This window comes from Rhinopithecus bieti, unplaced genomic scaffold, assembly GCF_001698545.2.
Source record: "Rhinopithecus bieti isolate Rb0 unplaced genomic scaffold, ASM169854v2 scaffold_9996, whole genome shotgun sequence".
Classification (NCBI taxonomy): domain Eukaryota; kingdom Metazoa; phylum Chordata; class Mammalia; order Primates; family Cercopithecidae; genus Rhinopithecus; species Rhinopithecus bieti.
Window position 1 is genome coordinate 5,375,529 of NW_016806973.1, and position 24,247 is coordinate 5,399,775.

Sequence of the window (24,247 nt, forward strand, 5' to 3'; positions counted from 1 at the left end):
TCCGTATCATGGCCCACGTGAGACACTTTCGGACATTAGTTTCGGGATTTTACTTCTGGGAAGCAGCACTGTTACTCAGGTGAGTCCGCTTGGATTTAACAGTTGGAGAACACATTAAGCCTGTGTATTACGTTACAACCACTTGTTATTGATGAAACCGGGAAATTTGCAATTCTATATTGACTTGTTGAAACAATCAATTTAATAGTATTGCTGTCTATCTAAATTATCTAGCTGTCTATCTACTGAGACCTACTCATTTGCTTTTTCATTAATTAGTGCATTTTAGCAACTGGCATCTTGAGTTATTTGCAGCTGAGAAAAAAAAAATACAAATTATTTCAAAAGCCTACGTTTTCCTTCTCAAATTGCTTTTAAAGTTCCCCTTTTCTAAGTGAATTATATAATTTGGGTGTTACTCTCTTTTTGAAAGTTACAAAACATTTACTATTTAGAAATGAGACATTACTTTTTTAAATGCAGAAATATAGAAGACAGTCATTTACTNGCAAGGAATCCATGTATTCTTCAAATAAACTTTTGAAGTTGTTTACGGTGTACGACTTTAAACAATTATTACTGCTATTCAAAGAATGACCAACTAAAAGCTTTTGTGCTTAGTAAGATTTCAAAAGATTCATCGTGAATAATTAAGTTAATAAAATGATATGAATCTTCTCCAGGTGCAAATATTCCTGGGCAGAATCAATGGTGTTCCTTATGAAACTTCTGGCACTTTATCATTTAAATCAGAAAACCACTATGTGAAAAGAGACAAGTATAATAAGAACATCTAGAAATAAATCTGGGAAACTCTTTATTGTCGCTGAATGTAAATAAAACTTTTTTACTAAAGCGCAGAGAGAGAGATTTTCATATGAGAGGGTTGGAAGGTGGTGACTTATGCTTTCCAGTTAAACACAGAATTTCAGGAATAACTAATGTGTCGAGATGAGGAATCATCTTTGACATGTCAATAGACTAAGTTAAGAGATGAAAGTAAGGATTTCAGAATAAATATCTGAGGAAATTTTGGGGAAAATCTAAGATTCAAGGAGTGCATATTTTGATCATGGCTGATAGTAAATAAAAGCCACTATAAAGATCAAATAAGTTTTAATTTTAAAAAATTCGATTACTTTGAAATACATAAACAACACAACACACACACACACACACACACACACACACTTTTCTTTTCCAGTCTTCTATCCAAAACCTAAAGTAAATAAATGTGGGAAGGGAGGAAAACAGGGACAGAGAAGCAGACGGGGAAAATAGAGAAAAGAAGGACAGAAAGGCTGACATGATGGAGAAAAGATGGACCTTATGGTACCATGTGACCTAGCTGTTCTTCTCACTGGAACTTACTATGAAGATGTAAAACGGGAAAGACATAACAGAACAAAACAAAACAAAGCAAAACAAAACAAGTGGGAAGGATTGCGTCTCTAGTAGCCATCTCTTTAGACTTCACACTTTCATCTTTTAGAACCCTTACTATTACTGAAGGAAACCCAACTTAAATCCAGTCAACAATGCTTTCTGGCCAGAAGGCCAGGCTTGAGAGGATTCTAGAAGCAGCTGGTTCTTCCGTCCCACGGGCGTTCATGCACCACATTGTCTTCTCTTCCCCAGCCCTCCGCCAGGGTCTGGGTTTACTGTTGACTCTTGCATTTCGGTGTAGAGTCTAAGAGACAGTGTCACATCCGAAAAGACCTAAAGTGTGTCTTTTCCGGAAGGGAATACTAAAGGGTCTCTCCCGCGGGGTTACACTACCTAAATCACAAAATCTCTGACTTTTCCCTGTGGCTTTTCCGCCCACCTCGCTCCAGTCGCCTTTTGGTTTGTTTGGGATTTGTTAAAGGGTGAAATGCTAAGCCCCGCCTACCGTCGTAAGTGGCCTGTCACTCCGTCCCGCTGTGCAGTCGTGATTGGCCAGCAGGACAGGTCGTCCGGCCCCACCCCCCCTTCCCTTTGCCGCGCTCCAGGTCTCGGGTTTTAGCCCAAGGTGGAGAGCGGCATTCCGGCGGGCGGCGCTTGTAGCAGGTGGAGAGGCATCCTCTTTCCGGCTGTTGCTGCTCTTCTTCCTCCAATCCTGGGTCTCAGTCAGGGAAGGACGAACATTCTTCCTTTGCTGCTGGAGCTTTAGAGAATTGTTGCCCAGCACCTAGGCACTTCAGACATTTCATCTCACTCATTTTGTAATTTCACTCTAAAATCACCTGCGCATTTATAACCCTGTGACTCTCCCCTTCCGCTCAATGCTGAGAAGGGGTCCGCATACTGCAGGGAGCTGTCTAAGGTGCTGAAGCTTCCCAAGCATCAGTCTACACCAACACCATGCGGGGTTAGATTGCACATTTTCATTCTGTCTTTCTGGTTCCCCATGCCTTGGATAAGACTATTTTCAGGATCGTGAATATCTCTCCGTATCATGGCCCACGTGAGACACTTTCGGACATTAGTTTCGGGATTTTACTTCTGGGAAGCAGCACTGTTACTCAGGTGAGTCCGCTTGGATTTAACAGTTGGAGAACACATTAAGCCTGTGTATTACGTTACAACCACTTGTTATTGATGAAACCGGGAAATTTGCAATTCTATATTGACTTGTTGAAACAATCAATTTAATAGTATTGCTGTCTATCTAAATTATCTAGCTGTCTATCTACTGAGACCTACTCATTTGCTTTTCATTAATTAGTGCATTTTAGCAACTGGCATCTTGAGTTATTTGCAGCTGAGAAAAAAAAAATACAAATTATTTCAAAAGCCTACGTTTTCCTTCTCAAATTGCTTTTAAAGTTCCCCTTTTCTAAGTGAATTATATAATTTGGGTGTTACTCTCTTTTTGAAAGTTACAAAACATTTACTATTTAGAAATGAGACATTACTTTTTTAAATGCAGAAATATAGAAGACAGTCATTTACTGATGAGAGAAACTCCAAACATTGTTGGTATATTCAAAGGTTAAGTTAAATGAATCAAAATAAGGGCCTTGAAAGTGCTATTTTCTAATGACCTAGTTCAGGTAATACATGAAAGCAAAATCATAATAGATTATTAGATATGTTCTATGTCAGGAATAATCTTCTTGATGAAAGTAATATTATAACAAAGCCATTAAACTATGGAATTGTTCTATAACATGTCATTTTCTTATCATAATCCTGTCATATTTGGCAGGCTTAAAAAATAATTTAAAGAGTGTAAGAGAACTAGGCAAAGGATCAGATAATTTTACCCTGTTCTTAATGAATGTGTAAAGATAAGGTACTGCTCACATAGAATTTTAACCCACCAATATAAATTTTATTTTACTATTACAATTAATTACCATAGGATTTCCATTTTTATGGCTTGCAAGGTTTTCAAAGGAGGATTGAAGTCAAATAACTACAGTAACCAAGTTATATGTATACTGATTTCTATTAGGAGTATGTAAATATTCTTTATGGTTATGCCAATTTTTCATCTTTGGGCTACCTTAAAAAAACCAGTAGTGTATCTCAAACTACCTTATAGAAACTTAAATTTTTTTGGTTTGCTTATATAGAATAGAAACTGATTGTGATGGTTATTATTTCTGAAATTATTGATTTTTTCCCAAAATAAGAAATTCAACTATTTTTAACCAAAATATTTTCAATGAAAATCATTTTCATATGATCTAGTAAATTTTTGTAACTTTATAATTGTCAGAAATTTTATTTGTAATAATTAAAGCAAAGTATATGGAGCTTTTATATTTATGAAATTTTTATGTAAAGGAGTACAAACTTCATCTTAAAATATAAATTGATAATTTCCCTGTAATATATTTCTTCATGGCTTAGATGGTAAAATGCATTTTTTCAAAGAAATCAGATTAGCTTAGTTGATAGATGCTTAGATTTAGGATCTAAAGTCAGAAACCAAAATGTTTTGGTCAATGAGGTTAAATTTGTATAATGGCAATTCACTATGATATTTGTTAAAACATGTTCTGAGATAAATAATTTTCATCACTAGATTCTCTGATTTTTGTCCAATTGTGTTAAAAGCTATAAAAAGTATTTCAAATGGATGACTGTGATTATAAGAATTTATCTTCATTAATCTTAAATAATTGTAGTTAGAAATAAATTTTATGAGTAGCGCAAAAATGTAATTCTTTGAAAATACATATACAAAAGTTTACTTCTTAACTTATATTCTTCATCAAGTTTTTCTTTCTCCTTTCATAAATCAAATAAATTTTTATCTATCCATGACTACTCTTAGATGAGAGTAGGTTATCACTCTATGAAGAACTTTAATTATATGTAAAAAATTAAGCATTTTCACTTTTAGTGATGACACCCAAAACAGAATTTCCTGTGGAAAAAAAAGGAAGCTCCCTCTACTGGAAATATTTTGTAAAATAAATGTCTTCATGGAAATGATTCTTTACTCTCTAATTCTAACCCTGATGTGTTGAGCACAGAGGAAACAAGAAAAAAGATAAAGACAAAAGAAAGTCATGGTATTAATTCCTAACATATTTTTAAATTTGAAAACAGCTTACCAGGGCAATTTGGAGGCAACAACAACCAGAAATCACAGATATTTATAAGTAGATAATTTACTGGTACAGACTTTTATTTCATAGGCTTTGAAGATTTTAAAAAACATATTTTGAGATACAATATACACAGAGAAAAGTGCACGAATAATGCATTTTCCTCTAGATAAAGTTTTACAAAGGGAACACACCTAAGTGAAGAGACTACAGTTCAACAAGTAGAAGTGTCACTGTCACAGAAGCACCCACCCCACCCTCTTCCTCCACCATAATCCTTTCCAAGGCACTACCTTGGTCAAAGGTAAATCACTCTCCTCACTCATATAATAAATGTTTTTTTTTTCCATTTTAGAATTTTATATAATTACTCTGAGTCTGCTTTATTTTTATATGCCTTATGTTTATGTGATTTAACCATATTGTTGCAGGTACCAACCATTATATGAATACATCATAATTAACTTTCCTATTATCCTGTTGATGAGTATTTGGGTATTTCTTAGGGTTTGTTAGTACTGCTGTGAATATCTTTGAACATCTTTTGTGGTGAATACATGTATGCATTTTGGGATCATGAAGTTAAGGTCCAAGACTTTCTCTAGAAGGGGAATTGCTAAGCATAACATAGGCATGGCTGTGTTTAACTTTAGTAGATACTGCCAGTATTCCAAAGTAGTTGTATGTTTTTACACTTACATCAGTAATGTATGAGAGTTTCTATTGCCTACTAGTACACAATTTGATCAGTGCAATGTTATCATAATATACAAATTTTAGTATTTCTAGCATATTTTATAAAACTACAGATGATACTTTAGTGCTTTTATGTTTTAAAAGCACTAAAGTATCATCCATACTTTAGTAAATAAGCATTATTAAGGCAAAAGCAGCAGAAAATATTTACAAAATATTTGCAAAAAAGTTTCTAAAACTTTCATACTTGGTTTGGATATTGCTATTTTATGAAATAATTCTTCTATGACTTTTGGATTTTAGTTATCGTATTAATAAAATAAGAACAAAACATCAGTGTTCAGCTTTCTTTGAAATGCAGATAAGTGATCATTATGAAGAGCTTACAGAACAACTTCCAAAAGCAGGGAAACAGCCAAAAATATTTCATTTAAGTTGATTACTTTCTTGCCATATCATTTAAATTTTCATCTTTACATGTTGATATCAACACAGGATTGCTACTTGAATAAATTAGGGCACATTGTGTCAAAACCTGAATGTGTGAATTTCAGATATTATAACAATAAAAAATGTAATATTTTCTTGGTTTACTTCAAAGCCTTAGTAAAATATTTTAGCATGGAACTTACTGGTTTTGCTGTTGGTATGTTTTTGGAGGATGAGAGGAATAATATTTAATGTTGTCTCTATTTTTCTGTGTAAGATATTGAAGAAAGCTGTATTTCTAGGAATAAACTTTTACTATTGTTATGATTTACTACATGCAGGTGTAGCAAGATTCTATATAGTTTTTAAAAAATCTTTGATATATATAACGTGATTCTTCCCTTTTTCTCTGAAAATAACAATAAATTGTCACAAGTATGGAAGAATCATAGTCCAGTCCATGCCTCGAGCAATTTGCGCTGCCAATTGAAAGAACATCTTGAAAAATATTTCCTCTTCCTTATAGTTTTTCTTCCTTTAAACACACAACTGTATGCTGAGGCAAACCAATCAGCAATTATGTGTTTACTGTATAAGATTAAGCAATTCAACAAGATTTATTCACGAAATTCTGTGCACAAATTTTTGTGCTAAGCACAATTTTGCTATGGATGGTTGAACAAATATTACCTTTTCCATTTAGCAACTTAGAGTCTAGAATAAACTGAAAAGGGTCAAACAACAAAAGAAACAATTACAGATAGCAATATTTTAGGGAATATAAGGAAGCGAAACTATCAAGAAGCCCTGGTATTTGTGGTGGGCCTTGTAAGATATTTGTTCAAGGGGCAAAATGATATATAAAGGGAATATTCTATGCAAAAGGAATGATACAGATACATAGTATGTGATTGGGAAATGGTGGCTGTCAAAATCTGTTGAAATTACAGTTAATGATTCAAAACTGTATTCTGCTAGCAACAACTATTGAGCTAGCTACATGAATAAAACTACAAAAATATGGAGGAGTCACAGCATTGCTTCACAATGAAATATGGCTAAAACTTAGAAGCAAGTAATTTAATTGTAACTGAGAAGTCATCATTACAGGAATAGTTTTATAACTTGACTCAAAATATCCCTATCAGTTCTTTTCCTTAAGAGGTAATGTTTACCTCAAAATTACAATTAGTCATAGGATTGGTGATAGTAACTATATAAGAGCTATGTAAAGAAACAATGGCACAACTACTAGAATAAAAGTTTATTCCGATTGTTTTAGAATTGGAAACTGTGAGAATATTTCTTCAAAATGTAGTTTCTTAAAAGAAATAGTGAAATATAGTAGAGGATTTGCATAGTTGGAAGAAAAGAAGACATTGAATTTGGTTTGGGGTATTTTGAGGTTAAGATGCTTGCAGAAAAGCTAGATTTCTTGCCATCAGCTGGGAATTCAGATATTTGCATAGATTTAATTGCCAGAGCATGAATTTACAAAAGGTTATAAAGGTGAGCATACTGTGGTGAAAAGAAAGAATGGAAAATACATCTGTCAATGATGAGGATAGAACACTTGGAGTAGGACAAGGAGAAGTACTCAAAGATCCCTGAGCTCAGCTGTATTGATGAGACTTATCAGAACCAAATGATGAAGTTACAGATTTATCACAGTTTTATGCTATTTATCTCAAGGGCCAGTTCTTATTAATGGCACATATTAATATCTTTCTATCACTTATCAAGAGAACCTTAATATTAGCATTTCTCTAATTTTAGCTAATCTAATAAACTAGTCCATATTTACAGATAACACACTTTACCCAAGTTTTCTCAGGACATTTTCAGGGAATTATTTTGGAAAAGGTACATCATCTACTTTTCCTTATATCCTGAAACATGTCTAGTAAAGCCGCCTTAATTTTCCCATCAAACTTGTCTCCTACCCTTTTCTATATGATTATTTATATACTTGCATTAGCAGTACTTACAGGGTTTTTTGTTGTTGTTGTTTGAGACAGTCTCGCTCTGTTGCCCAGGCTGGAGTGCAGTGGTGCAATCTCAGCTCACTGCAACTTCTGCGTCCCAAGTTCAAGCGATTCTCCTGCCTCAGTCTCCTGAGTAGCTGGGACTACAGGAACGTACCACCATGTCCAGCTAAATTTTTTGTATCTCTGGTAGCGACAGGATTTCACTATATTAGCCAGGATGGTCTCTATCTCCTGACCTCGTGATCCACTCACCTCAAATTCATATGTATGCACATGTATATGTGGAAATACAAGGTTTTTATTTTTTGAGTTTTAATTTTTTGTTTTTTTATTAGGTGGTTGGTATATCCTGTGGCTTTATTTTGCTTGGGGAAATGGCCAAGAGAGACGATTGACTCCTCCAGAGAACTGGTTCTGGAGTGAAGGTAGAAATTCCAAGATAGAACTAACTGTTTAGCAACAGACAGTGTATAAACGGAATGAGCTGTTCAGTGACAGTCAATGAAGCTATTCTAACAACTGCATGGCAACAACACACTTTTTCAATAAATAGAGTTTTAAATCCTGAGATGTTATCAGAAGGGAAAACAGTGGTAAAACAATACAGCTCCATCATAGCGTATTTCTGAAATGTTTTCCTTACTAGAGAGGCTTTTAGGAGGAAGTATTAGGAGTACCTTGTAGGCAACACGATGCACAGAAGCAATCACCTCAGTGGTACAATTAGGAATAGCATAAAATTTAAAGGTCTCTGGAAAAAGCTTACTGATTGGAAGGATTTCCGATGTAAGCAATGAAGAATTCTCCATGAGTGCATACAAACATTTGTCATAACCAATTAGGAATTATGGACAAACCCTGATATGTTTCTGATAATATTATACAACCATTGCCAACACAGAATGATTGGGCTTACAATGGAGGTAACTAGTCCATCCAATATTCTAACTCAATTTTAGAATCTCCGAACACCTTCAACAGGTGGTCATCCCTTAAACTTTAAAATTCCCTGTGATAAGGACTTGTTTACTCAGAAGGAAAATATTTATTGTTTTAATTAGCAAAACTAAAATGTCTTCTGTTTTCTCCTAGACAAAGTCAACTACTTTTCCTGTATGTACCTCCACAAATATTTGTTTCTGTGTTCTTTGGGGGTTTTTCTCCATGTATGATGATCTTCCTGTTCATAAAAATTGTGCCTATATTTGAGCCATAGTTTTAAATGATAATGTTTTCCATGCAGGCACTCCATGCATGAAGTTTGGATTCTCTAGTTTCAGAGAGCCCATGGCATTCGACCTGAATATCTCTATAACTTCTATAATAATGTAGGGAGCAATGGCTACATGCAAAGCTGTGTGTTAGGTACTGGGGAAACAAAACCCCAACTTTTAACACTATATCACTGTGGAGAGGAGAACCTGTGATATCCGTTTCCAATTTGTGTTTTAGATTTTCATGCAAGTTTTCTCTCTGTATCTAAATTTTAACTCCCATGGGGATAGAATCATTTCTGGCCTTTGATTTACCTCCATAATGTTTATTTCAATGCCATGCATGCTCAACAAATAATACATAAGCACTGAGATAACATCTCCTGTTTGTCACATCCTTCTAGGATTTTAGATTTGAATTCTATTTCATTGTCTATGTTATCATGTGGAGTAAAAAGGAAGTATTATGTTTAAGGTCTCATAAAGTTTATAGGATCAAACAGTCTTCTTAGAAAATATTATCTACTTCAAGAAGAGGTTGTAAAACAGATACAATTGGCAGCATCTAGTGGAAAAGAGAAAGGTTTGATTCTTTGACCCATGAAAAACTGAATTTGTATTGTGTAAAGCATTTGTATTGTGTAAAGCATTTGTATTGTGTGATGTAATGTATACTTCTCAACTGTTTTCATTATTGCCTAAGGCACCTTTCATAGACATTTTTTGTAACTGACTTCCATGAAATTGTAATACCATAGATATATCATGTATTTTCTTATGTACTCTCTCTACATATTTATTTTAAAAATAAAAATAATAAGACTTTTTATCCTTCCAAGAAAAAATCCTCTGCCCACCCACGTTGGGATGATACCACCCCTTGTTATAATGGTTGCTATGCTTTTATGATGCTTCTTTGACTAGGGCCATATAACTTATAATTTTGGGTCATGGCATAGAAATACATAAAAAAGTATTCATTTATTTTGAATTTTACTAGGACTTTATAGCTTTTTATAATAAACAAGTAAAACAGTCTGTAAAATAAGTTAGTCTTAAAAGCATTAGAGAACTTTAGCAGTATATTTTTCCATAAATGCATATGGTTTCAAGAAGCCACTGGACTTTCTCTGTAGACTCTGCTGCTCTTACTAATGTCATATCATAATTTTATTCAAATACCTTTAAAAATAATCTTGGATATATTTTCAATTCTATGTCATTTTTTTTCTATACACTGCTGACTAGGTTTAGACTCTGCTGACTTTGTTTTTGATGTCAAATACATGTAAAAAGTTTACATTACTTCTTAAAGTTAACCTTTAGTTATAAAGCAAGATTTCAACAGTTGGTCTTGATATTAGCTCTGGATGTTCTCCAGTTCAGGAGTTAGGAAATATGTACAACAATCTCACAGTAATGTTACTAAAAAATTAAAAATATATGATTGGCAGCTAATTGTGGCAACCAGTAAAATACTACTAATGAAAAGAAAATAGATGTAATTACTAGAGCAGTAGGGTGTGAGGAAATCACCAGCAAATAATGCTTGCCTTCTCTGTGGGTGGTGGGGGGAGAGTGTCAGATTGATCATCTAATACTTTAGGTGGAAGCCTGCAAGAAGTTAAGTGATTTGAGTCTCAATGAAATGACTACCCAAATGTCCTCCATTTAATGACTGGGAGAAAAATGTGAATCCCATCTCTTTGCCTGGCTAATTCCTTTTTAACTCATTTCACATTCTCTAAGAAGCCTCTGGTCTCCCTGAAGTCTAGATGAGGATGCTTTGTCTGTGTGCCAATGCCACATTTCCCAGGACTGTTGCCACTGTCTCTGTCTAGCTCAAACTGTGAAGTTTTTGAGGGCAGGGACCAAAACACATTCCCAGTTCTATCTGCAGGTCTTGAAAGAATGTCTAACATGCTGCAAGGGCTTACTAATTTCTGGTATGAAGCACTATTTCTTCTTTTCAAAAGCAAATTAACAATTTCAGATAAATAACTCCAGGCATCGCCAAAATTACTATGCTGTCATTCTGTGCTTCTAACATTCAGGGGAACATTCGATGAGGAATTTGGTGTAGCTTATTTTTCTTTATTCCTAATTTTATGTGTGTGTGGTAATATATATCCCCACTTGCATCTTATCTCTCCTTTTCACAGAAAAATGTCTAGAAAAAAATCCTAAAAATTTTCATTTTCTTACTCACCTATGCCTTACTTGTTCTTATTTGGAAACAATTCCCAACTCTGCTATTTCATCAGTAGTCAGCTTTCATGTGTGATGGTTTTTCTTAAATATTTTCAACTAAAATAATGCTTCCTACCATAATAGTTGTAGAAAATTGCTATTTCATATAGAAGACATATCATTAAATCAATGTATGATGTAATCATCTAGTTTAGGAAAGATATTTGCACTGAAAAGAGAAAGCATAACTAAATGACAACACTAAATATTAATCAAATAAATGATGCATGTTCTCAAGGTATCATATTTGAATTTCTAGTTTTACACCTATCAGAGTTCTGGGATCAAAATCTCTAATAAGTTTCTAATTCTCTAGATAGATGGAGAACCATTGGTATCACAGAACATTTGTATTTGTCTTTTAATGTCTTTGTTTACATACATTTATGTGTTAATCCTATGAGTCTCTATAAAAGGTAGTTGAATGATGATTCTTTGCTGATAATAACTGAAAATATAATTATGAATAACTACCCAAAATAGTAATAATAATAAATATTGAGAAAAAACCTTTTGTTCTGGAATGGAAACGAGTATAAATTCCTTAAAAAGAAGGAGAAAATATTAAATGAATCTTAAGCAGGTGATGGAATTTGAATGGGCAGAAAAGAGGATGGAATTAGAATGGGCAGGAAAAGCATTGTTGGCACAGGCCACAGTTTCCATGTGGAATGGAGAATATGGTGAACTTCATGGAGATATTTCCACATGGGCCCTCAAGTTTTCTTTCAAAATAAATCCATGCTGTATTGTTGTGTTAGGACTGGCTGCTGAGGAAAATCTGTATGACTCTTCAAGGGAATTATAAAATATCAGCAAATGTTTATTCAAATAATAATTTTCTGTCACAAAATTTTCATTGTCCACACTTGATTGTAAGGGAAGAACATATTTTAATAAGCTATTCTGTATTCACTTATCCAATTGATGTCAACATACACGTTTTTGTTAATTTCCGTCATTTAAAATCAGTTTGTTCTACTTATCAGAAGTTTAAAGACAGAAACTAAATTATTAGTAGGTTAAATGAGACAAACATCCAATAAAAAAGAGAGATATAAGTTTTCTTGATTTTATAAACAAGTGATTACATTTCTGATAAATGATAAAGATGGAAGTGTGTAATGAAATCCTAACCCCAAGAACTTAGAGAAAATCTGTCTGTATAAATTACTTTCTTATTAATAACAAAACAATCTAATATGTACTATTTTCCACCAGTTATTAAATCATTCCTTTATAAGAAGTGACTTACATTTAGTCTATTAAAGTACCAAGAGACCTTTCTTTTTTTTATGTATCCTACTGTCTAGCACAAATAAATGGACCTCTGTGTCCTTAACTTGCCTCCTGTTTTATTTATTGGTAAGAATAGAAGCAGCAGAGGATTATAAAGATAGAACTATTAGAAATCTTCCTTCTGCTTTATGTTGTTTCTTTGTAAAGACCTTAAAACACTTGAAAAGATTCTAAAATATTTTTCCCCTTAAATCTCTGAAATTTAGGATTTCTCTTGCTGCAAATCTTAAATAGGGTGAGAATCATCAAAGTCATTGACTCTGCTATAGACCTTTGCTGGTGCCTCCTGAGACTGTACTGGAGAATTAGGTTTTATGTGTAGTCTAAATATTTCCCCCTAAGTGATAACTGTGAACATAAAATTTTGCTCTATTTCAAAAGGGTGAATGCATACCATTCCCTGTGGGTATATTTATAGTTATCATAACTACAATCTCACATCAAAGATTACACTTAATTCATATGAAAAAATTCAAATTCCTAGAGAAAATCAGAATTAAATTTAAAACATAGTAGTAAAAGGATGAGATATATGCCTTTATAAGAAATAGCTCATTTATTTCAGATGTTTTCTAGATTAACTATTCTTGAATTCTATTGCCTCTCCTCATTCACTTGTGTGCCATGTGAAGATAAGAAGAAATTTGGAGAAATAAGACTCAGGATTAGATCTTGGTTCTCTCTTTGAAGAACTGAGTGACCTTTCTATAGACTGAGTGATTATATTTAATATGCTACTTTTAAAATGTAAAGTGTAGATCTGTTCTATCCAACTAGAATTTTTTAAAACTAACATGGTCAAAATCTGGTGATCTCTCTTTAGCAGAAAATATATACTTTCTTTTTAATTAAATATTAGTAACCTTGGTCGGGTTCACTGGCTCACTCCTGTAATCTCAGCACTTTGGGAGGCTGAGGTGGGTGGATCATTAGAGGTCAGGGCTTCAAGACCAGCCAACCTGATCAACATGACAAAACCCCATCTCTACTAAAAATACAAAAATTAGCCAGGTTTTGTGGTGCACACCTGTAATTCCAGCTACTAGGGAGGCTGAGGCAGAAGAATTGCTTGGACTGGGAGGTGGACGTTGCGGTGAGCTGAGATCGTGCCACTGCACTCCAGCCTGGGTAACAGAGCAAGATTCCATCTCAAAAAAGTACATATATTAGTAACCTTAATGCCAGATATGTATCTTTGTTTCTAAAATTCATTGTATAGCAGAAGAGAGGGCTTTTGAATGGCAAGAAAGTAAATAAGGGATGAACAGACCAGCTTCTTATTGTTGTTTTAGTACAGATTAGGTTCATTTGTGAGTGACAGAAAATGCGCAGTAACATTGGTTTAAGAAAGATTTTTCATCTTCTTAAGAGTAAAAGAAAGAAAAGAAAAGACAAGAAAAGCAATTGAACAGCTCAAGGCTGGAATAGAGGGTTGCCAGTCCTTCTCTCTTGCTGTTTTGCCATCCTTAATGTGGGATTGCTTCTTTGAGATAGAAGATAGATGCTCTGCTTTCATTCATTCTGGCTTCTTTTTAGCCATTAGAAAGAAAAGCCTTCTCTTTAAAGGCACTTCCAAGATGTTAAAGATTTTGCAGTTTTCCTGGCAGGCTTATGTGCTTCTGTGGCCAAGTTTTGGCCAAGAAATTGTAAATAGAAGTGGCATGCTGAACTTCTTGGAAGCATCTCTAAAGGATGTCCAGAGGCTCCAGATGCATTCTGCCTTGTGGAACTCAGACCTTCACTGAAGCAAAAAGCACTGTGGCAGGTAGGAAAGGAGCATGGTCAGATCATCTCAGAAATACCACTAAAGAAGTAATATGGAAATAGTTGAGGGGTGGATACCCCATTATACATGATGTGATTATTACACATCACATGCCTATATCAAAAGATCTCATGTACACTATAAATATAGACACCTGCTATGTACCCACAAGATTAAAATTAAATTTTTTTAAAAAAAAGCATGCCAAGAATTTGATAACACAAATGAAAAAAAGGGAAATAATATAGATAACTGTGAAGAAAATGTGTTGTTTGTTGGGGAGGGGCAAAACTGGCTTCAGAGAGCATAGTACGTGATCAATGCTACAGCAGATTTCAAAAATAGAGAGAAGGAAACGCAATGAGAAATGACAAAAAAAAAAAAAAAAAAAAAAAAAACTTGTCCATTGATTGGACGTGAGAAAAAGAGAGAGTAGTGTAAGATAATCATATTTATTCCTTTAGTAACTTGGAGAATGATAGTGCCATGACAAAAATAGAATATACAAGAAAAGGAACAGTCCTGTAGACAAATATCGTGAGTTAAGTTCTCAATATATATAGTGAACATGATGCCTATGAGATATCCATTTAATGAATATACAGGTGGGAGTATAAGACCTGGAAATAGGTGAGATTGGATGGCTAGAATTCTGGGAAAGGGCTTTCCAGTATTTTTTATTGTTGAGAAGCACACTTTGATGTTTCATCCTGTTGGGGTAAATAAACCTGGTAACTCACAGAGATCTCTAGCCTATGGGCTCCAGCTGTGCCAGGCCCCAGCTCACACCCTAAATACTGAGCTATGGAAAACACAGCAAACCTATAACCAACTGGGGCATGCAGATGAGGAGAAGTCTTTCCCCACCATGGACCTAACTATTCAATGTGTGGTCCTTTAACCAGAAGGAAAATCATCAACCTGGAAGCTTATTAGAACTACAAACACTGTCTTCTACCACATACTCACTGACTCAGAATGTGCATTTTATCAAGTGATACGGTTTGGATGTGTCTCCACCCAAACCTCATCTTCAATTCCCACGTGCATTCAGTTTTAAAATGGAGACAGCATAAAAGTTCAGAAAGTTTGCAGCCTGATGATGCCATAGAAAAGAAACTCCCATTTTCTGAGGAGAAATTCAAGCTGGCTGCAGAAATTTGCATAAGTAGTGGGAAGTCAAATGTTAATCACCAAGATAATGGGGAAAATGTCTCTAGGGCAAGTCAGAGACCTTTGTGACAGACCCTCTCATTACAGGTCTGGAGGTTTAAGAGGAAAAAATGGTTTTGCGGGTCAGCCCAGGATCCCTTCGCTGTGTGTAGCCTAGGGCCTTGGTGCCCGCATCCCAGCCACTCCAGTCATCACTAAAATGGGTCAAGGTGCAGTTCGGGCTGTTGTTTCAGAGGGCGGAAGCCACAAGGCTTGGCAACTTTCATGTGGTGTTAAGCATGGGAGTGCACACAAGTCAATAACTGATGTTTGGGAACCTCCACCCAGATTTCAGAGAATGTATGGAAATGCCTGGATGCTGAGACAGAAGTTTGCTGCAGGTGCGGGGCCCTAATGGAGAACATCTACTAGGGCAGTGCAGAAGGGAAATGTGAGGTGGGAGCCCCCACACAGAGTCCCTGCTGAGGCATCACCTAGTGGAGCTATGAGAAGAGGGCCACCATCTTCCAGACCTCAGAATAGTAGATCCACTGACAGCTTGCACTGTGCACCTGGAAAAGCCACAGACACTGAATGCCAGCCCATGAAAGCAGCCCGGAGTGGGGCTATACCCACAACGCCACAATGTGGAGCTGCTCAAGGCCATGGGAGCCCACCTCTTGCATCAGCATGACCTGGATGTGACACATGGAGTCAAAGGAGATCATTTTGGAGCTTTAAGATTTGATTGCCCTGCTGCATTTGGACTTGTATGGGGCCTCTAGACCTTTTGTTTTGTCCCATTTCTTCCATTTGGAAAGGCTATATTTACCCAATGCCTATACCCCCATTGTATCTAGGAAGTAACTAACTTGCTTTTGATTTTATAGGCTCCTGCACAGAAGGGGCATGCCTTATCACTTATGAGACTTTAGACTGTGGATTTTTGAGCTAATGCTGAAGTGAGTTAAGACTTTGTTGGGACTCTTGGGAAGACATGATTGGTTTTGAAATCTGAGGACATGAGATTTGGGTGAGGTTGGGGATGGAATCATATGGTTTGTCTGTGTCCCCACCCAAATCACATCTTGAATTCCCACATGTCGTGGGAGGGACATGGTGGGAGGTAATTGAATCATGGGGGCAGATCTTTCCCATGCTGTTCTTGTGACAGTGAATAAGTCCCATGAGATCTGATGGTTTTAAAAGGGGAATTTCCTTGCAGAAGCTCTCTTTCTTTGCCTGCTGCAATCTATGTAAGACAGGACTTGCTCCTTTGCCATGATTATGAGGCCTCCTCAGTCACATACAACTGTAAGTCTATTAAAACTCTTTATTTTGTAAATTGCCCAGTCTCAGTTATGTCCTTATGATCAGCATGAAAATGGACTAACACATCAAGCTTTCCAAGCTCCACTGGCAGAGTAGCAGAGAGGCAGAAAAGGAGAGAGGAGAAGAAGCAGCTGGACATCAGAGAAAAGCAGCTTACCTTCAGAGAGACTGCTTGGACAGTGGAACTTTGGAGAAAATTTCAGTCAGGGATGGCCAAACTCCAGGGGAAGACTACGTTCCCACTTCATCCCCTTTCCAGTTCCCTATCCTGCTGAGAGCCACTTCCACTAATCAATATAATCCTCTACATTCACCACCCTTCAGTTCATTTATGCAACCTTATTCTTCCTGGATGCCATCAAGAACTCAGGTACTAAGAGGGCAAGTGCAAAAGGTTGTCACCCTGACTCCCCCACCTCCTCCACTGAGCTTTTAAACACTTAAGCCATCCATGGACAGCGAAGCTAAAAGAGCACACTGTAATACATGCTCTCTGGAGCTCCAGGGGTCATGGATACCCCCCGCCCCCACCTTGATGCTGCCACAGAGCCACACAGAGTTCTACTCCTGCCAGCACCCAGAAGCATCTGTCCTGATCCCTGCACCCTCTCACTTGTGTGCTTACCCTCCCATGAGGGTTCAAGAGCTGCAGGCTGAGTAGACGAGCTAACCCCTTTGTGAGTCCTGCCAAGGGATCTGTTTCAGAAGGAGATGTGAGCTTGTTTATAGTCTGGAGAAAAGACATCAACAGATTTGGAAATACTTAGAAAGAGACAAGAAGGATACAGGAGAGATACGGCAAAGTACCTAAATTAAGATGACAAAGAAGAGTTTTAATAGCAATAGTTGAAGGATAGAGTTTTTAAAATCTATCTATCTAAAAGGGCTAAGTCTTTGGAACTAAATAGAAGGAGGTTAGAATAGAGGCAGAATATATCAGGTTATAGAATTAGAGGTTGTAATTTCATAATTCAGCATAATTCATCAGTTGCATGCTCAATTATATCTTTGAAGTGGGAGATCTCAAGTGTGATAAAGATGAACAATGAAACAGACCAGTGTAGGCTGATGCAACTGGTTACGAGGCAACACAGAATAAAGCCAAGTCTGTGTTATTTCTGGTACTGTGGTGTGGCCACACTGTAGTTTTCAAAGAGGATTCAGTCTAGCCTCTTTGCAGCAGACATTTCTATTGCTCTGAAGAGGAAGTGAACGAAGCCAAGGAATGATCTTTACTTATTAAGGCTCCACTAATTTTGGTGACAACGTCAAAGATAGGACCCACATCACTTAACTAAAATTCTCTGTTTATTTTTCCAAAGGAGCACTGTATTAGACTTTTCTAGAGAAAAGTAATCATCTCGTCACTCTGTAAAAGGTAAAATATGATTCATTTAATTAGAATTATAGAACAATCTTTAATCTTTTCATTGGAAAATATGAGACTGAAATTCAGACATTTGACTCTTTTTAAAAATTCTTCTGTATGTAAGCACCAAGGTTGGCATTGTTGGCTTATATTTTCACTTACATTTTGAACCGTTTTCTTTACATGTTGAAAACACCTAGCTTTTTTGTACAAAGCACAGTCTCTAGGGATTTTGTTAGGCTTGATTAAAGGAACGTGTGTGCTCTTATTGCCACAGGAAATAACTTCTATAATTTAGAGGCTGTCTGAACCCTTTTGTTTCCTGGGAAACTGTTAATGTTTTGCCCATAATAGTTTAGGCATACAGATAGAAGAAAGGTAGGAAAAAAGGATGGAGGAAGGGGGAGAAAAGGAGAGAAGGGTGAGAGAGTGGGTAACCTAGAATATTAGCTTTAAGTATAAACTGAGTATTAATCTTAAGAATAATGTTAACATCAGTGATTGCATCTTGCTAACCTCTTCTCTCTCTTACTTTTAAAAGAATATAATTCTATAAAACCTTGAGGTATAACTTAATTTTCAGTAGAGTGAAATTGAATGACACCATTCCTAGTGCTATATTTATCTCTCCTTACCACTTTTAATTATAAACTCTTTTTTCTGCTTTATTGTTTAATTTTCTCCTTTGTTCTATGCCATTTTCTCTCTCCATAAAGGAGTGTCAGGCAGAGGTGGGGCTTCTTGCACCACAGGAATAAAAAGGCCCAATCTGTCTTGAATATACTTAAGATAGAAAGCCTTCCGTTTAAAGGGGATATTAACATAAACATCTGTAGTTATACAAGCATGAATATCTACCATAATCTGAATGAGTCCCTACTCTGCTGGTTCAATACTATTTATAAAAATAAATTTAGAATGACTTCACTGCAATATTCTGTGTACATCTGTTTTTAAGTCTGGAGACTCTAGAGATTGCTGCTTCAAAATATCATGCTTTTATGTCCTGAATCTTATTGATTTGAAGATTTATAAAAATGCATTTCATTAGTACTATTGCTGTATCTTTTCCTTTGTAAATCTATAACTTAAAAAATCCCAAGTAAAATGGTAATTTCTGGCAGTATTGCTTATTTCTGATTGGTGAAATTACTTTTTCCCAGTATATTTGCAGTATTTTTTCTGATAATACATATACATTAAAATAAAATGTATATAGTGTTTTTATTTGTAAACAGCTGCTTGTGCTGTCATTTTGTGTGTTAATCTCTAGGAAGTATTTTAACCACATAAAAATTTAGAAGGATAATCTCAATTTCTTGGATCAACCCTTTCTGCATTTGATTTTATGTAGATCACTTTTTGAAATTGGTGACTAAGAAAAATTACCTTACATCAGAATGCTCGCAGTGACCTTTTGGTAAAGTAACTTGATCGAGATATATTTATAATATAAGGGAGAAAATGGTTCTTGAATTGAATTTCAAATGATCCACCCTGTATGAAACTGAGTTCTAGAAGAACTCTAGAAATTATGGGAAAAGCAAAATAGTTGTGTGTTTTTCGTAATTCAACATGAAATGTGTCAATGACACGATCACTGCCCTTAGTCCTGAAGTTTCCAGGCTAGTAAGAGAATTACGACTTGGTAAGTAATTACATATCAACATTCGAAAAACCAGTGGAATGAGGAACAATATTTGTGACATAACTATGGCGTATAAGAATTCAGTGAAAGGGAGGGATCATTTCTGGCTCAGCCTAAGCCAATAAAGGCGAATATGGAGACGATTGAAATTTAAGCAAAAGAATTTGATTAATTAAGCAAAAGAAAATTCCCTTTGGCAAAAATGCACACTCAAATTCACAGGGATCAGGCCACATCCTGGATTTTGAATAGATTACGTCTTTGTGCACTCTAGGGGTGCCCTGACCTTGATAAAGAAAGAGGTCTAACATTCTGCTATTCCAAGAAATTTTACTTCAAATTTTGATTTTATTGGGTAGAACCGAATGTTTTTATTAAGTTCTGTTATCCAACCAGCACACTCCAGGCTAGAGTCAGAGTCAAATTCCTGTTTTGTTTTTTTTTTTCCATTTGAAAAAAAAAAAAAAAAAAAAAAAAAAACCATCAGAGGTGGGGAAGTACCTTTTGGCATGGCTGTCTGTGGTGCTGTGTCGTTGTGTCTCTTGTCTGTGGTGAGGTGCATCATCTGTGGTGTGTGTGTGTGTTGTGTGTGTGTGTGTGTGTGTGTGTGGTTGTTATGTGTGTGGTGAATGAACTAACTAGAATAAAATGGTTTCAAAAAACGAACTGTAAAGACGAATTGTCTTAGACTTAGGCTTAGGGAGGGAAGTATTTTTGGATATGAAAAGAACAAGAGCAAAAATAAAGACTTCCACTACACAGAAGGAAGCTAGGAGAACAATACTAGAAGAAACATAATTATAAGCTTGAGATATATATTATTAAGAAGTCCAAACTGCTATTCATGGATAATTGACAAAGGAAGGATAATATTACAAAGATAATGTATCCACTGAAAATACTGCTTTTCAGGAGATTTAGAATGTAAACTGGCATTTTTTTTTTTTATTTAAAACTTACTGTATAGAAGATGATACTGTAGAGTAACCTCAGATAATAATAACCAAAAAACTTGCCATTTATAATTTTTGACATCTGAATCATTAGAGCCATTATAATTAAAATGGGGTTTCAAAGTATATATGGGATTTATAATTTCAACTTATAATTACTATAGGTAATATTAAAATTATGTCTTCAATATAAAAACTGCCAAAATATTTTGGAATAAATGAAGATTATCCTTGGAGTTTGCCAACAGCAATGTTCTTAGTTCACCTCCTAGAGGATGGATCTGAAACTCATTAATATTTTCTTTCCAGATTAATACGTATATTTATATATATTTCTACAAATGATATATGTTGACCACAAATAAACAAATAACGTATCATACTATATATATAATAGTATAGTATTTAAGAACAAAATGTTCTAATTAGGAAGAATTAAATACATACAATTATCCCATTCACAATGTGTTTCCTTTACTTCAAAGGGGAGAGACGTTGCCATTGAAGAATTTGTTCTATGCCTCTCCCGCACCACTAATCCATTCTGACCACAGAATAGAGAAGTGAAATATTCTATTTGGGAGTTTTCAGTACCAGGCCTCTTTTGTATACCTTTTCTCTCAACTATCTGAATTGCCCTTTGCGGCATTCTTCTCTAACTGCTCCATTCTTACAAAATAGCAATGTAATTACTAACTGTAAATCGTAATTTCTGGATTTATAATGTTCCATTCTGCTAGAATGTAAAACTCCATGAGGACACAAAGGTTCTGTTCCAATATTCTATTTGTTGCAGAATCCAGAGTCCTCAGACAAGTGCTTGCACATATGTATATTTACCAAAAACCATTTGAAGATGGGAAAATGAGTAAGTGTGAGGTACTAAATAAATCAGCCTTTTTCTTTAAGCCTTATTTATTTTCGTAGCTTGTTTAAAAAATTCTCTTCGCATAAAAGTCTTAATTTATTTTATATCTCTAATCCTTATACTGTTAGTTATTTTTTAAAGTAAAAATTCCTTATAAATTACAAAATCAAATGGTGAGGATAGCACTTTAATATTCTTCATAGCACTCTTTAGTCCTACCTCCCTTATACTGAGTTATGCTTCCTTAAAGCAATATTTTTATTTTATTTTTTATTAATTAATTAATTAATTTGTTTATTTATTTTGAGACAGAGTCTCACCCTGTCACCCAGGCTGGAGTGCGGTGGCCTAAATCTCGGCTCATTGCAATCTCTGCCTCCCAGGTTCAAACGATTCTCTTACTTCAGCCTCCCAAGTAGCTGGCATTAGAGGCATGTGCCACCACACCTGGCTCATTTTTGTATTTTTAGTGGAGATGCGGTTTCGCTATGTTATCCAGGCTGGTCTCAAACTCCTGACCTTCAGTGATCTGCCCGCCTTGGCTTCCCAAATTGCTGAGATTACAGGAGTGAGTCACAGCACCCAGCTGAGCAATCGTTTTTAAATGTTCACGTTTTTCTTACTGTTATGGCTAGATCCACGTGTTGCTTAACAGCAGGGAAAAGTTTTGAGAAATACATCGTTAGGCGATACAGTTATTGTATGACCATCATAAAGTGTACTTACACAAACTTAGATGGAATAGCCTACTGCACACCGAGGCTATGTGGTACAGCCTATGGCTCCTAACCTGCAAACCTATACAGCATGTACAGTATTGAATACTGTAGACACTTGTAACACCATGGTATATGTATGTCTAAACATATCTAAACGTAGAAATGATATAGTAAAACTAACTATGTTTGCTAAAGGCAAAAACAAATGGCTCGCCTGTATAGAGCACTTACTACTAATGGAGCTTGCAGTATTGAGTGAGTCAGTGAGTGAGTGGTGAGTGAATGTGAAGGCCTAGGACATTACTGTATACTACTGTAGAATTTTTAAACACTGTACCCTCAGGTTACACTAAATTAAAAAATATTCTTTCTTCGATAATGAATCATCCTTAGCTTACTGTAACTCTTTTACTTTATTAACTTTTAAATTTTTTAACTTTTTGACTCTTCTGTAACAATGCTTAAAGCATGTTTTACAGCTTACAAAATATTTTCTTTATATCTTTATTCCATAAGCTTTTGTCTATGTTTACACTTTTTTCATGTTTTAAATTTTATTTTGTTAAAAACTAAGACACAAGCACACATATTAGTCTGTGCCTACACAGAATCAGGATTATCACTATCACCATCTTCCACCTCCACATCTTGTCCCATGGAGTCTTCAAGGCAATAACATGTGTGGAGCTGTCATCTCCTACAAAAACAATGCCTTCTGGAATACCTCCTGAAGGACCTGCCTGAGGATGTTTTACAGCTAACTTTTACAAATATAACTAGAAGGCATGCAGTCTAAAATAAAAATTTAAAGTATAGCATAGTAAATATATAAACCAGTAACATTTATTATCATTATCCAAGTATTATGTACTATACATAATTGTTTGTGGTATACTTTTATATGACTGGCGATGCTGTAGGTCTGTTTATACCAGCATCACAATAAGCACATGAGTAAACTATTGCCCCATGATGTTACCATGGGTATGACATTACTAGGCAATAGGAATTTTTCAGCTTCATTATAATCCTATGGGATCATGATTCTGCATGCAGTCTGACATTGGTCAAAATGTCGTTATGTGGTGCGTGACTGTATATCCATACATCTGAATAATACCCTTATATTATTTTTTGGTTCACCTTTTGTTTTTCTTTAATTCCATACTTGTTTTCTTCTGCCTTTAAGTGCTTTTTCAAATATTTATTTTCTTCCTCCCACTCTCAATCCTATGGTGTCGTCTTTGCAACACGTTCCATACTTCACTGCACTCCACAGCACAGTGGCCATCCTAGAATTCTGTCTTCTGATCAAAACTATATTTGTGTTTTCTAAGACCTTCTGCATGGATTTCATTTGAGGAAATCACGTCACTACTTTTCTAAGTTGGATCAGCTCCTAGGATTCTTGGTCTACTTCTTGTCTATTTCTTCATTTTGCTATAGTATTTCCTCAAATATTTTCCCAGGAGAGTATTTATACAGGTAGAGTATTTGATTCCATGTATTATGGCTGCTTAGTTACTTCTCACCTGATTCATAGATTGGCTGGAAAACTGAATTGAAAATACTGAATGAAAATAATGCTCACTGAGAATTTTGAAAGACTTTTTTGTCTTTTATCTTGTAGCCTCCATAAATGAAAATTTAAAAGCGGTCTCACTCTTTTGTGTTTTACTTTTTCTTTCAAAATATTCATTCAGGAAATCTTTCAGAATCTTCTCTTCATAATGTTTGGCAGTTTTACAAAAATAGGTCTAGACAGTTCTCTATTTAAGCTCAATCTCTTCTGAACTCAAATAGGCTCATTTAACTTTGACAATACCTGTTTTTATCATTTCCCAAAATTTTCTGGATACATATAAATCTCTTTATAGATTATTTCTTTCGGCCAGAGGCAGTGGCTCACACCTGTAATCCCAGCACTTTGGGAGGTCCAGGAGGGCGGATCACGAGGTCAGGAGATCGAGATCATCGTGGCTAACACAGTGAAACCCCATATCTACTAAAAATACAAAAAA

General features: G+C 35.4%; 1 protein-coding gene across 2 annotated transcripts in view; it reads left to right on the forward strand.

Annotated features, from left to right (window-relative positions):
- The first annotated feature begins 2,422 nt into the window (after positions 1-2,422).
- The window catches only part of GLRA3 (glycine receptor alpha 3), a 172,585-nt gene continuing 150,760 nt past the window's right edge, over positions 2,423-24,247 (forward strand). Inside the window, exon 1 of one of the 2 annotated variants that reach the window (XM_017879147.1) lies at positions 2,423-2,508. In XM_017879147.1, the coding sequence (XP_017734636.1) occupies positions 2,438-2,508 (71 nt within the window). In that variant the 5' untranslated portion in view covers positions 2,423-2,437. The remainder of the gene's footprint in view (positions 2,509-24,247) is intronic. The other variant, XM_017879148.1, reaches the window with a different exon arrangement.